Source organism: Electrona antarctica (genome assembly GCF_951216825.1).
Source record: "Electrona antarctica genome assembly, chromosome: 18".
Classification (NCBI taxonomy): domain Eukaryota; kingdom Metazoa; phylum Chordata; class Actinopteri; order Myctophiformes; family Myctophidae; genus Electrona; species Electrona antarctica.
This window is the reverse complement of record NC_136799.1, coordinates 45,864,606-45,877,003: the sequence shown is the minus strand read 5'-3', so window position 1 is coordinate 45,877,003 and position 12,398 is coordinate 45,864,606. Positions and strand designations below refer to the sequence as shown.

The 12,398-nt window shown below is 42.9% G+C and overlaps 1 protein-coding gene across 2 annotated transcripts in view; it reads left to right on the top strand.

The window, feature by feature from the left end:
* The window catches only part of LOC306942259 (mitogen-activated protein kinase kinase kinase 7-like), a 38,197-nt gene extending 26,519 nt beyond the window's left edge, over positions 1 to 11,678 (top strand). The window contains exons 12-14 of one of the 2 annotated variants that reach the window (XM_079528061.1): positions 2,954 to 3,015; positions 6,059 to 6,174; positions 10,406 to 11,678. In XM_079528061.1, the coding sequence (XP_079384187.1) occupies positions 2,954 to 3,015; positions 6,059 to 6,174; positions 10,406 to 10,571 (344 nt within the window). In that variant the 3' untranslated portion in view covers positions 10,572 to 11,678. Of the gene's footprint in view, positions 1 to 2,950; positions 3,016 to 6,058; positions 6,175 to 10,405 lie in introns of both variants that reach the window. The other variant, XM_079528060.1, reaches the window with a different exon arrangement.
* Positions 11,679 to 12,398: the final 720 nt, after the last annotated feature.

Here is a 12,398-nt window from a genome sequence, read left to right as displayed (position 1 = left end):
GTCGCCAAATAAAAACTAGACTAAAATGTTAGGAAGGGACTAGTGGACAAGTGATCCGGTATAAGTCATTTTACACTTGGTTGCATGCTGGAAATAGCTGATCTACAAGCTCGCAACGCGTCTCGCTGCGACGCGTTGCGAGCTTGTAGATCGGCTATTTTCGGCAAGTGTAAAAACGGTCCTTACGACGGCATCAAGGCCCGCCAAAATGCATTTTAGTCGACTAAATCAACTGTAGATGTAGTCGACTAAAACAACACATTCCAGGTGATTAAAATGTGACTAAAACTATGGAAGCTATTCGAGAGACTATGACTAAAACTAAAATCTAAATGTTGCTGCCAAAATCAGCACTGCTATACGTCAGACTTTTGGGGGCTCGGTGCCCATTTAGGACTGAGGGGCCAGATTCTACAAAATGTCTTCTAAATCGTGACAGTTTTCTGAAAAAAAACCCTTATGTTTCTATATCAGTGGTGCTCAAACTATTTCATGTCAAGGACCCCCAGGATTATATGTATTTGGCCGCGGACTCCCATCTGAAAGTATGATGTTCCAGGGACCCCCCCCCCCCAGAAGCAAAAATAGGAGTTAAAAACGCCCGCTCTGAAAGAATATACATTCAAAGATTTGCCGCACATTTTCACGGTAAAAAGAAAATAGCAGATCTACAAGCTCGTAGCGCGGCACACGGTGCCGCGCTACGAGCTTGTAGATCTGCTATTTTTCAATCGCTAAAACACCAAAAGGGGTTCCCGCCCCTGAATGGTTAATGCTGCTGCGTTTTTTTTTTAAACCACACAGAACTTTATTCGAGTGCACGGTAAAAGAAAAATACATCACATTTCATTCCAATAGGGACGTCATTTATTTATTTATTTTTTAATCACACTCGTGTGAGGTGAGGGGCGCTCTTTATCATCTTACATTACATTCCGTGCTCAGCCAATCAGGTAATCAACATTCCGTGGTGCAAACGCACAGACGCACAAAGCTATACATAGGGGGGCGGGGCTAGCGGCGCCCCCCCCCCCCCCCCCCCCCTCAAAAAAGGCAAAATAAGTTGGCTTTTTGCACCCCGTGCTGTGACCTCATGCTATGCTTGAGTTTCACTCCCATGTTTTGTCAATGACTTGACCCATTCTGGAAGGGGAACCCCTTTTGGTTGTTCTAAGCATTATGTTATACTTTAGCTGTTGAAAAATTGGTTGAGAAGCACTGACATAGAAACATAGGGTTATTCAGAAAACTGTCATGATTCAGAAGACATTTTGTAGAATCGAGCTCAGGTCTAAATGTGTTTTAATAGACGTCCATTATGGCGCCAAAATAACTTTGCTTCTGGTTCCATTCAAAAAATACTTGGAACCTTATCACGGAACCGACAGCCATTTCAGGGTTCTGAAACCAATTCATTTTCGGTGGAAACACTCCGAACTGGTTCCATATTAGCCAATTTTAGACCTGAGGACGATTCTACAAAATGTCTTCTAAATCAGTTCTCTGAAAAACCCATGTTTCTATGTCGTTCTCAAACATTTTCATGTGAAGGAGCCCCAAAATTATATGTAATTGACCCCCATCTGAAAATATGTTGTTCCAGGGACACCCCCCCCCCCCCCCCCAGAAGCAAAGATTTGAGTTAAAAACGTTCGCTCTGAAAGAATATATATTCAAAGATTTGCGCCACATTTTCACGATTATTCAAAAATAGCAGATCTACAAGCTCATAGCGCGACACTCGGTGCCGCGCTATGAGCTTGTAGATCTGCTATTTTTGAAGAACTGAACCGGTTCCACCATGGTGGAAAAGGGGTGCCATGTAACACCAGGGCAGAGTGACAGTGCACCGAACAGGCCACTAAGGGGTGCTAGAGGACAATCATCCAGTCTTTTACACTAGACATGACAGTGCACTGATTTTGTAGTTTGTGCTTTAAAAGATAATATGTAAATATACTACTTGTATATATCTCTGCTCTCGGGAAGAAACCACCTAACTCCTACGGAAATTAAAAATATAATTCTTTTCAGGATATTAAGAAAACCTTATATTTGGAAAACAAAGCAACACTGCCTTGTCAAAGTTGGTGTTGTGACTTTATAAATTGAGAATGTTCTTGCATGAGAGGGGGAGAGGTGGTGGAGTTAGTTGCTTTAGGAGACAGTTTGAGGGTCCAATGGAGTTAAGAGGTTTTGTCCCAAGCGTTTTTGTTTTTTTCCCCCTACTTTCCATTGGTTTCATATTTCCGAAACAACACACAGACGTAAAGGGTGTTCAATAGAGCGTCGCAGTCCCGCCTCCTACCCTGGACCAGGAAATGATTCTCCGTTCATTTTCCTCATAGACATTTCTTAAAGTATTTATTTAAAGATGGTTACGCCGCGGACAAAACCAACTCGAGTCGTGACAAATCATGACAACACAAACAATATTTTGGACCAAACAAATAATTACAAAGATGAAAAACAACAAAAAAAGTGTTGTAACCTGCCGTTTCTTTCTTCTTTCTAATTATTTGTTCGGCCCAAAAAATTGTGTTTGTTGTCATGATTTGTCACGACTCGAGTTGGCTTTGTCCGCGGCGTAAACGTCTTTAAATAAATACTTTCTGAAATGTCTATGAGGAAAATTAACGGAGAATCATTTCCTGGTCCAGGGTAGGAGGCGGGACTGCGACGCTCTATAGCACTGATTTATGCAAAATAAATGTTAATCATTAGTAAAAGCTGTAGGTCTATTTATTATCACAGTCATCAAAACATGTGATAATAACATGCTTGAATCGTGTGTGTGTGTGTGTGTGTGTGTGTGTGTGTGTGTGTGTGTGTGTGTGTGTGTGTGTGTGTGTGTGTGTGTGTGTGTGTGTGTGTGTGTGTGTGTGTGTGTGTGTGTGTGTGTGTGTGTGTGTGTGTGTGTGTGTGTGTGTGTGTGCGCGCGCGTGCGCAGTAGCTGTCAATTGCTTGGACAGCTCCATCCCCATGGCCTACTTGACACTGGATCATCAACTACAGGTACATTAAATATACAGTCTTAATCACTTTCCAAGATATTTGGGGCTTTTCTGCCTTTTTATTTCGATAGAACAGTATGTAGATTGAATGGTGAAGAGAGTCGGGCAGTGACACGCAAAGCAAAGGTCCGTCGGCCTCGGGAATCGAACCCGTGACTCGCCGTCAGGCTGCGTCAGAGCGGATATGTGGGATGCACTTAACCCATTCTGGGCGGGAACCCCTTTTGGTGTTTTAAGCATTATGTTATACTTTAGCTATTGAAAAATAGCAGATCTACAAGCTCATAGCGCGGCACCGAGTGCCGTGCTATGAGCTTGTAGGTCTGCTATTTTTTGAAAAATCTGGAAAATGTAGCGCAAATCTTTGAATATATTCTTTCAGAGCGAACGTTTTTAACTTAAATCTTTGCTTCTGGGGAGGTCCCTGGAACAACATATTTTGAAATATTTTGAAGCATAGTTTTTTTCAGTCTGTATTGGTATAACTTGACTAGAAAAACATGTTTGGTTGTGCTATTTTGGAGAATTCCATACTAGAAGGCTTTCTTACCTTTTATTTGTAGTTGTTACGTCCCCACCAAAGAGGTCCAGGTGTTATTTTGTGCAAAAGTGCATTATTAGCTATTTCCCCTACCATAAGCCCTCAATGGGGGTTGGGTTTCCATCGAAATAAGTAGTAAAGTGTGCCGCTTGAGATATGAAGAGAGGATATTCACAAAAAATTGTATCTTTGAGCGATGCATATGCGATGCATATGCAATTCATTGAGGGCTTATGGTAGGGGAAATAGCCAATAATGCGCTTTTGCACAAAATAACACCTGGACCTCTTTGGTGGGGACGTAACAACTACAAATAAAGGTAAGAAAGCCTTCTAGTATGGAATTCTCCTTTAAATTAAAAAAAAACATTTGATAACGAAAAAAAAAAAAACTTGACAGCTCACCCCCATAAATCACAAGACATGTAGAATGCAAGTGTATACAGTACATTATTTACAATTGGAAGTGCTGTATGTGCAATTTCTGGTGGACAGTTTGTACAGAATCTGGTTAATCATTCAATTAGTTAGTTAGTTTCCTATCCAACATCAGGTTCTTATGAGCTCTGCAGTGTTGTCAGCCAAGCTGTCGCTCCGCAGCACGTCCAACATAGGTGGTACGCTTCTTTCCCCTCCTGGCTTTGCCCTGGGTTGGCTCCCATAGCGGTCAATTTACGCCTGACGCAGTGCCCTGCTGCCAGCCTCGTCCTTCTCTCTCTGACTTTGTCCGTGACCCGTGGTATAGGTCCCCATAGAGGTCCACATTTCTGATGCGGTCCGTCCATGTGACGCCTATAGTGCCATTCGTAGCATTCTTGTGTAGACTCCTGTTGTACTGTGAAGAAGTGTCGAGAAGAATCCTTCAATTAGGCCATGATGATTTATGAGAATTGAAGACGGACATTATAAAACACACGTTCTCGACCGTCACCTTTTAAGCAGACCCCCCCCCCCCCCCCCCCCCCCCCCACAGGACTAATGCCCCATGTTGTCATAATTACCATCATCATCATCAATCATCATCATCATCATCATCACTAATAATTCATCGGAATGAGACGGGAATTAAACCGGATTCACTTGTGGTTATTAGAGAGATTTGAGAGTGCAAGTAGATTCGGATCACATCTTTTGTAATACTGTATAATATCATCATGTCTTTACAAATGCCTGTGAAGACATAAATCTCACATTTATCCCGGAACATTAACCCATTTTGGTGTTTTAAGCATTATGTTATGCTTAGCTGTGGAAAAATAGCAGTGGCGCGCTACGAGGTCTGCTATTTTTGACTGGTGTAAACCACTCCAACAACTGGCTTTGTTAGTTTACGTGTCCACGTGTCCACGTGTTTGTTCGTACCAAAAAAATCACACCCGTGTGAACTGAGTGGTTTAAGGTCTTATATAGACTGATCAGCTGTGGTCTGACGTAATGTCTGACGTAATGAAATCACACCCGGGTGAACTGGGTGACCGTAGCAACCATGCTCATTTTTTGAGCACAGACAGACAGACACGTAAACTAACAAAGCCAGTCGTAGGAGTGGTTTACACCACTCAAAAATGAGCATGGTTGCTATGGTCACTCAGTTCACACGGGTGTGATTTCATTACGTCAGACATTACGTCAGACCACAGCTGATCAGGCTATATAATACCTTACACCACTCAGTTCACACAGGTGTGATTTTTGAAAAATCGAAGAATGACTGACACAGAAACATAGAAGCTTTTTGAGTGGTGCAAACCACTCCAACAACCAGCTTTGTCTGTACCCGTGTACCTGTACGTGGTACCTAAAAGAATGAGCATGGTTACTATGGTCACTGACATTACGTCAGACCACAGCTGATCAGGCTATATAAGACCTTGCACCACTCAGTTCACACGGGTGTGATTTTTCAGAAAACTGTCAGACATTTTTAGAATCTAATCTCAGGTCAAAATGGGTTAATGTAAATCGCTCTGGATTAAGAGCGTCTGCTAAATGCCTAAATTGTAAATAACACTTCTGAGTGTTCTTTTACTACTTCTCATCTACCATAATGATCATGTGATCATAGACGGATGACAAAAACACTGCTATGCTGGTCCTCTTTTTAACCCATTTTGGGCGGGAACCCCTTTTGGTGTTTTAAACATTATGTTATAATTTAGCTATTGAAAAATAGCAGATCTACAAGCTCGTAGTGCGGCACTCTGTGCCGCGCTACGAGCTTGTAGGTCTGCTATTTTTGAAAAATCGTTAAATGTGTCGCAAAGCATTGAATATATATTTCAGAGCGAACATTTTTAACTAAAATATCTGTGGGGTCCCTGGAACTACATATTTTGAGATGGGGGTCCGTGGCCCAATAGAGAGAATTCTGGGGGTCCTTGACATGAAAAAGGTTGAGCATAGAAACATAGGTTATTCAGAAAAAATGTTAGGATTTCAAAATGGGTTCATTTACTAGCGTTGACTGAACTGTGGCTCTCTCTCTCTCTCTCTCTCCTTTCAAGCCACTGGCTCCTTGTCCAAACTCCAAGGAGTCCATGGCTGTGTTTGAGCAGCACTGCCGAATGGCTCAGGAATACCTGAAAGTCCAGACGGAGATCGCCCTTCTCGTTCAGAGGAAGTAAGTCGAATACTACCCTAGTATTGCATAATTGTTGTGACTTCACGCAAATGTCATCTCCAGAAAGAAGGATGTACGAATGCTGTGTGCCTTAACCCATTTTGGACGGGAACCCCTTTTGGTGTTAGCATCATGTTATGCTTTAGCTATTGAAAAATCACACCCGTGTGAACTGAGTGGTGCAAGGTCTTATATAGCCTGATCAGCTGTGGTCTGACGTAATGTCAGTGACGTCACATACTAACCATAGTAACCATGCTCGTTTTTTTGGTACGAACAAACACGGGTACAAAGCCAGTTGTTGGAGTGGTTTGCACCACTCAAAAATAGCAGATCTACAAGCTCGTAGCGCGCCACCGAGTGGCGCTTATATTATAGTAATACCTGATGATCATGTTTTAGGGTGGAAAAACATCGTGGCACTCCATCTTTAACGTTCAGTAGATGTTCTGTGGTCTGGGGGTTTTCTGGCTCAAACAAAGTGCTCTGATTTGCCTGTGGACTGTGAGGTAAGAGTCCACTAATCCCATATATGACATAGGAATTTGCCAGCAGATGTCACTGTTGAGGCCTGTTTGCCTGTTTTCATTGCAGCTCAAAAGGCTTCAGAATGCACAGAGAAAACCCCAGACCACAGGAAATCCACTGAGTGTTCAAAGTCCAGGTTGTGTGGGACGCAATTGATGCCATACAACCTAAAAGAAAAAAGTGAAAAATTGAAAAATAAATTTCATGAAACCTTTTAAAGATATCGTTTTACATATTGTTCCAAGGCGGAGTCCACACCAAAACTACAAGTGGTGAGCGTGTTATAGTCATATAATTATACTGTAGTGATCCGTTATTAGAGCGACTGAGCGAGAGAGGTGTGTGTGTGTGTGTGTGTGTGTGTGTGTGTGTGTGTGTGTGTGTGTGTGTGTGTGTGTGTGTGTGTGTGTGTGTGTGTGTGTGTGTGTGTGTGTGTGTGTGTGTGTGTGTGTGTGTGTGTGTGTGTGTGTGTGTGTGTGTGTGTGTGTGTGTGTGTGTGTGTGTGTGTGTGTGTGTGTGTGTGTGTATCAATTTAACAAAGGTGCAGACGATCAGAAATCAGCAGAGAGTGATCGACGTTTGCGCTACTCTATGCCGAAGTGGACTCGGTCCCAGACTTTTATTTTTCTCCGTACGTCTGGGTTTCCGAGGCTAGGTTAAAACTAACCCGTGGCAGGTTAAAACTAACCCGTGGCAGGTTAAAACTAACCAGTGACTTCCTGTGAGGTTAGGGGTTTATCCATTTTCTAGAATCCAGCTAATCACACCACATCTAATTAGCCCCCCCTACACTGTACAGGGTCCCCCCTACACTGTACAGGGTTCCCACGGTCATGAAAATTACTGGAAAGGTTTTGAAATTAGAAATTACTTTTTCCAGTACTGGAAAAGTTTTCTCAAAGGTCGTGGAATTTTATCAAGGGTCCTGGAAAAAAAATGTACTCAACTGAAGAAAAAAAAAATATATATATATATTTTGTAAATATAAAACATTTCCAATAATTTGTTACACGCACATTTGTAACAAAATTATTATTTTTTCTCTGAACTGGCTGCGTGATTGCAGCATAATGTATACAGGGCGTGACAAAATGGACAGAGCTACAAGCTCACAGTTGGCTTCAGCGTGATGCATAGTTGTCTCCACCAGGCCGAAGGCATGGGGAGAGAGTATGTTTTGCACTCCGTCCGTCCGTCCGTGTGTCCGTGTGTCCGTCCGTGTGTCCGTCTGTGAACAGCTAATCTCCGGCACTGTTAACCCGGTCGATGCCACATTTTGCACACACACTCCCTGGATGCCAACGATGAACCTCTGCCCCAAAATTTCCAGAATGGCCTGTTATAGCGCCACCAGGGTGCCGCTTTGTGCAAAACAAGTTTTTGGACAGTACACCTACAGATTTTGTCCAAACATCACGCAACTTGGTACACAGTCTCTCTACAGCCATTCAACCAAACGGGTCTTTCAGATTTCTCAGACTCCATCCTGATTGGCTAAGATTGGCTTCCAAAGTTCGCAGGAGTGTTCAGTTTCAAACAAAATGCTGCAAATCATGAACACATCGTGTGATTTCCGTGAAATAGCGCACACACATTCCCACTAGGCCGAGGTTAGAAATGCCACGTGAACATTTTCAACTCAGCCTCATGGTGGCGCTATAACTGGCCGAAAAGTGTTTTTACCTCCAACTGCACGGATTTGTGGATAACTTTGTATGCCAACTCCCTAGAGGCCAAGGAAAAACCTTTGCCTGGAATTTTTCCCATCTGCTCTTTATAGCGCCACCAGGAGGCCGACATATGTAAAACACATTTTCTAATATTACTCCTTCAGATGTTATCCAAATTTCACGCAAATCGGTACACATGCTCTCCATAGTCATGTAATCCACCTTCATTGCCTACGATTGGCTTCTAAACTTTTCAGGAGTAGCCCGCTTGGTACCTGTTTTGTACAAATCGCCACAACTACTCAACGCAGCGTCCGATTTCGGTGAAACTGTGCATGCATATTCCCACTAGGCTGAGGAAAAAATGCCACTTGACAATTTTCAAATCAGCCTCATGGTGGCGCTACAACAGGCCAAGCTGTGTCTCACACACACACACACACACACACACACACAAACACACACACACACAAAACATGATTATATTACTCCTAAACATTTTGCCAAACATCACACACACTTTTTCTAGTTAGCTTGTAGGTCTGTTCCTTTGTCTCATGACACCAACCTGTGTAGCTGCAGCGCATGATTGGAACGGTGAGAGACGCCCAGCTGGAAGAGACTCATTATTGCGCCGCTGATTGTTATAGTCCTGGAAATTGGGTTAAATATCCTGGAAAAGTTTTGAATTTTCATTGGAAAATATGTGTGGGAACTCTGACTCTACTCTCTCTCTCTCTCTCTCTCTCTCATGTGGGGTGGCAGTGGCTCAGGGGTAGAGTGGCTGGATGGGAACGGCAATGTTCCCAGTTCGAACCCGGGCTCCCCCCAGAGTTAGTGTCGAAGTGTCCTTGAGCAAGACTCTGAACCCCTAATTGCTCCCGATGAGCAGGTTGGTGCCTTGCATGGTTTCCGCCGCCATCGGTGTATGAATGTGTGTGTGTGTGTGTGTGTGAGTGGGTGAATGTAATGCACAATCTCTGTAAAAATTAATAATAATAAAACTTTATTTGTATAGCACCTTTCATGACATGAAATGCAGCTCAAAGTGCTTTACAGAGCAATGGAGAAAGAAAGAAAAGAAAAGCAAGGCATACAACATAAAAGATAATAGCAGTAATGCAATACAGTGGAGGACATGAATAACAAAAATTGATCTTTACAAAAAAATGTAAAGATCAATTAAAAGCAAGAGTGTAGAAGTGGGTCTTGAGCTGTGCTTTAATCCATTGAGACCTGGAACACATCCATGTCACGTTAGCGTTTAACCACATTAACCATTAACCCATTTTGGGCAGGAACCCCTTTTGGTGTTTTAAACATTATATTATAATTTAGCTATTGAAAAATAGCAGATCTACAAGCTCATAGCGCGCCACCGAGTGGCGCGCTATGAACTTGTAGGTCTGCTATTTTTGAAAAAATCGTTAAAATGTGCCTCAAATCTTTCCGAAAATTTTCATGATTTAGAAAACTTTTTTTTTTTAAATTCGACGTCAGGCCTGAATGGGTTAAAAATGTCTACAGAGGCTGCCTGTCGAAGGTGCAGTGGGAGTTTGTTCCACGCCGTCGGCCCGTAGAAGCAGAAAGCTGCTTCACCGTATTTTTTTTAGTTGCCATTTTTTTGGCAAAGCGAGCAGGCCAGCAGTGGAAGACCTTAAGGGGAGGTTTGGGACATTATGAATGTGTGTGAATGTAATGCACAATCTATGTAAAGCGCCTTGGATAAAGGCGCTAGGGCATTCACTTCTAGTCATTTTTACTATATTGACTAGTTGGCTAGTTTACTAGTCGACTAGTTTAACTACCTATTATGTAAAAAAAATAAAAAATAAAATAAAAATATTTGTACATTTAAAACTGTGTACATTGGTGACTATAACTATAATCTACCTGATCTTGAGGCCTACAAAATAGAAAATGTACTAGTCGACTAGTTGAATAGTTGACTAGTTGCTTAAAGCCCTAAAAGGCGCTATTATAAATGCACCATTTACCATTTTATATATATATAAAAAAGTATTTTCCTCCAGACAGGAGCTGAATTCTGAGCTGGAGCAGGACAACAGGGAGCAACAGAGCACGTCCCGCCTGGTCCAGGAGCACAGCAAGCTGCTGGAGGAGAACCGCAGCCTCTCTGGCTACTGCCAGAGCCTCAGGACCAAACTGGGCCTCATCCAGCAGCAGCACCACAGTTAGGACCAACGCTGGAGCGCCCGCTGGAGTCTTCTTTCGTCCCCGTCACTGGATCCGACACCCCCCACCCCCTGTCCGCAGCTGAACAGTCCCCGTTTTCCCCCTCTGTCGGCTGCAACGTCGAACCCGAACAATAGCCAAAGAAGAATGTCTTGTTCATGTGTCGCGTTGGGGGTTTTGTGTGCGCGACTAAAGATGCGCTCGGCACACGCGTGCGTCAGTGTGTTGGAAAAAGTGGACATTCACGCTATCGGGGGAAACCTTGTGTAAAAGCAGGACGGGGGAAGTGTCTACCGTTGGACTTCTTACTATGCAATGGAGCAGCGTGTTCGGTGCTTCCAAAGTAGCGATGCATCAGGTTTATTTCTCTAGACGAAGTGCCCCCCAGCGGAGGCGTTCAGGAGGTGACGTGCGGAGCTTGTCTTGTGTGTTTTTGCGGGATGTCGTCGCCCCAGCATCTGAAAGTGTTCCAAGAAAACGAGAGAGTCGCCACGCCCTGTTGTGTGGTCCTCGCCGACTACATCTGCCTTTTTTTTTTTTTTTGTGAAAAGGCACATATAGAAACGAGTCCAATTCCTCAAGCTTGTACTGTGATTTCAAACTCTTGACAAAGGGGGTTGTCCCTTTGCGTATACATGTTGCCTTTTGTACAAAACATTTTTTTTAAGAAAAAAAAGGTTTGTTGGAAATGCAAAATGGCCTATAATGAAACGATGGCCTTGAGGGATTTTTTATCTATTTAACTATTTGATGAACGGACTTCTATTTGGAAGTATTTTATTCGATTCTTTCCAGGAGTGAGGACACACAGTCACAGTATCACCAAACCCATCGTATAGTATTATCACCATTCACTGCACTTTTTTTTTTTTGTTCTGTTTTTGTTGATGCACCGTTTTGTTGTTCATAGTGTCATTATTTTTTCTTGTTTGCCAATGGAATTCATTGTTTACACCCGACAGATTTAGGCAGGGGGGGGTGGGTGAATATATTGTGCTCCACTTTTACAATTGGGTTGGCTTTGGATTGGCACCGTTGTGTATGCATCTGTTCACAAGTTGCCTTAGTTAGTAATTGCTCATGTAAATGTGCATTTTAAAATGATATGCTGTAGATATTTTTTTGTCTCGTCTCGGTTTTCTTTTCTAAATCTTGACACATGTATGCATGTACTGTACTGTACGGTACGGTACGGTACGGTACGGTAGGCAGTTGTGAAATGCACTTTAGTGAATTAGCTGTTAACCCATTTTCAGAAAACTTAGAAGATTGTTTTAGAATCGGCCTCAGGTGTAAATAGGTTAAGATATTCAGCTGCACTTTCTTGGTAAGTTAGGGTTTAGGCCTACGCTTTACAATTTCACCAGTCAACCGTTTTCAGCTCGAGACCCAACACATTTTGCCGTCTCCCCGGGACCCAAGCATACAAAAAACATATGAATTAAAAACGTATTTAATATATATATATTATATATATATATATTATATAATTTATTTTTTTTGGTGAGGGGGGGGGGGGGGGGGGGTTCTCCTTTTTCAATTATTTATGATAATGGTATATTTACTACAAAAATGGGTTCCAACCACTGTTTGCCACTGGGTCTTCAGTATACTTTCAGAGTGTGTTCTCCCCGTGTCCCCTAGGGTAGGTACCCTCACAAAAAACATGCAGTAATCCTGGTCTCTAAACTGCCTCCCCCTGGCCAGCCGGGGCGCCTGATGGAGGGGAAAGGAACTGGTTGGAATAACGTGTTCCTTCCACGCGCTACGTCCAACCAGGGAAACTCCCCCGTCAGGTGTAAAGGAGCAACTTGGACACTCAGGCATGAA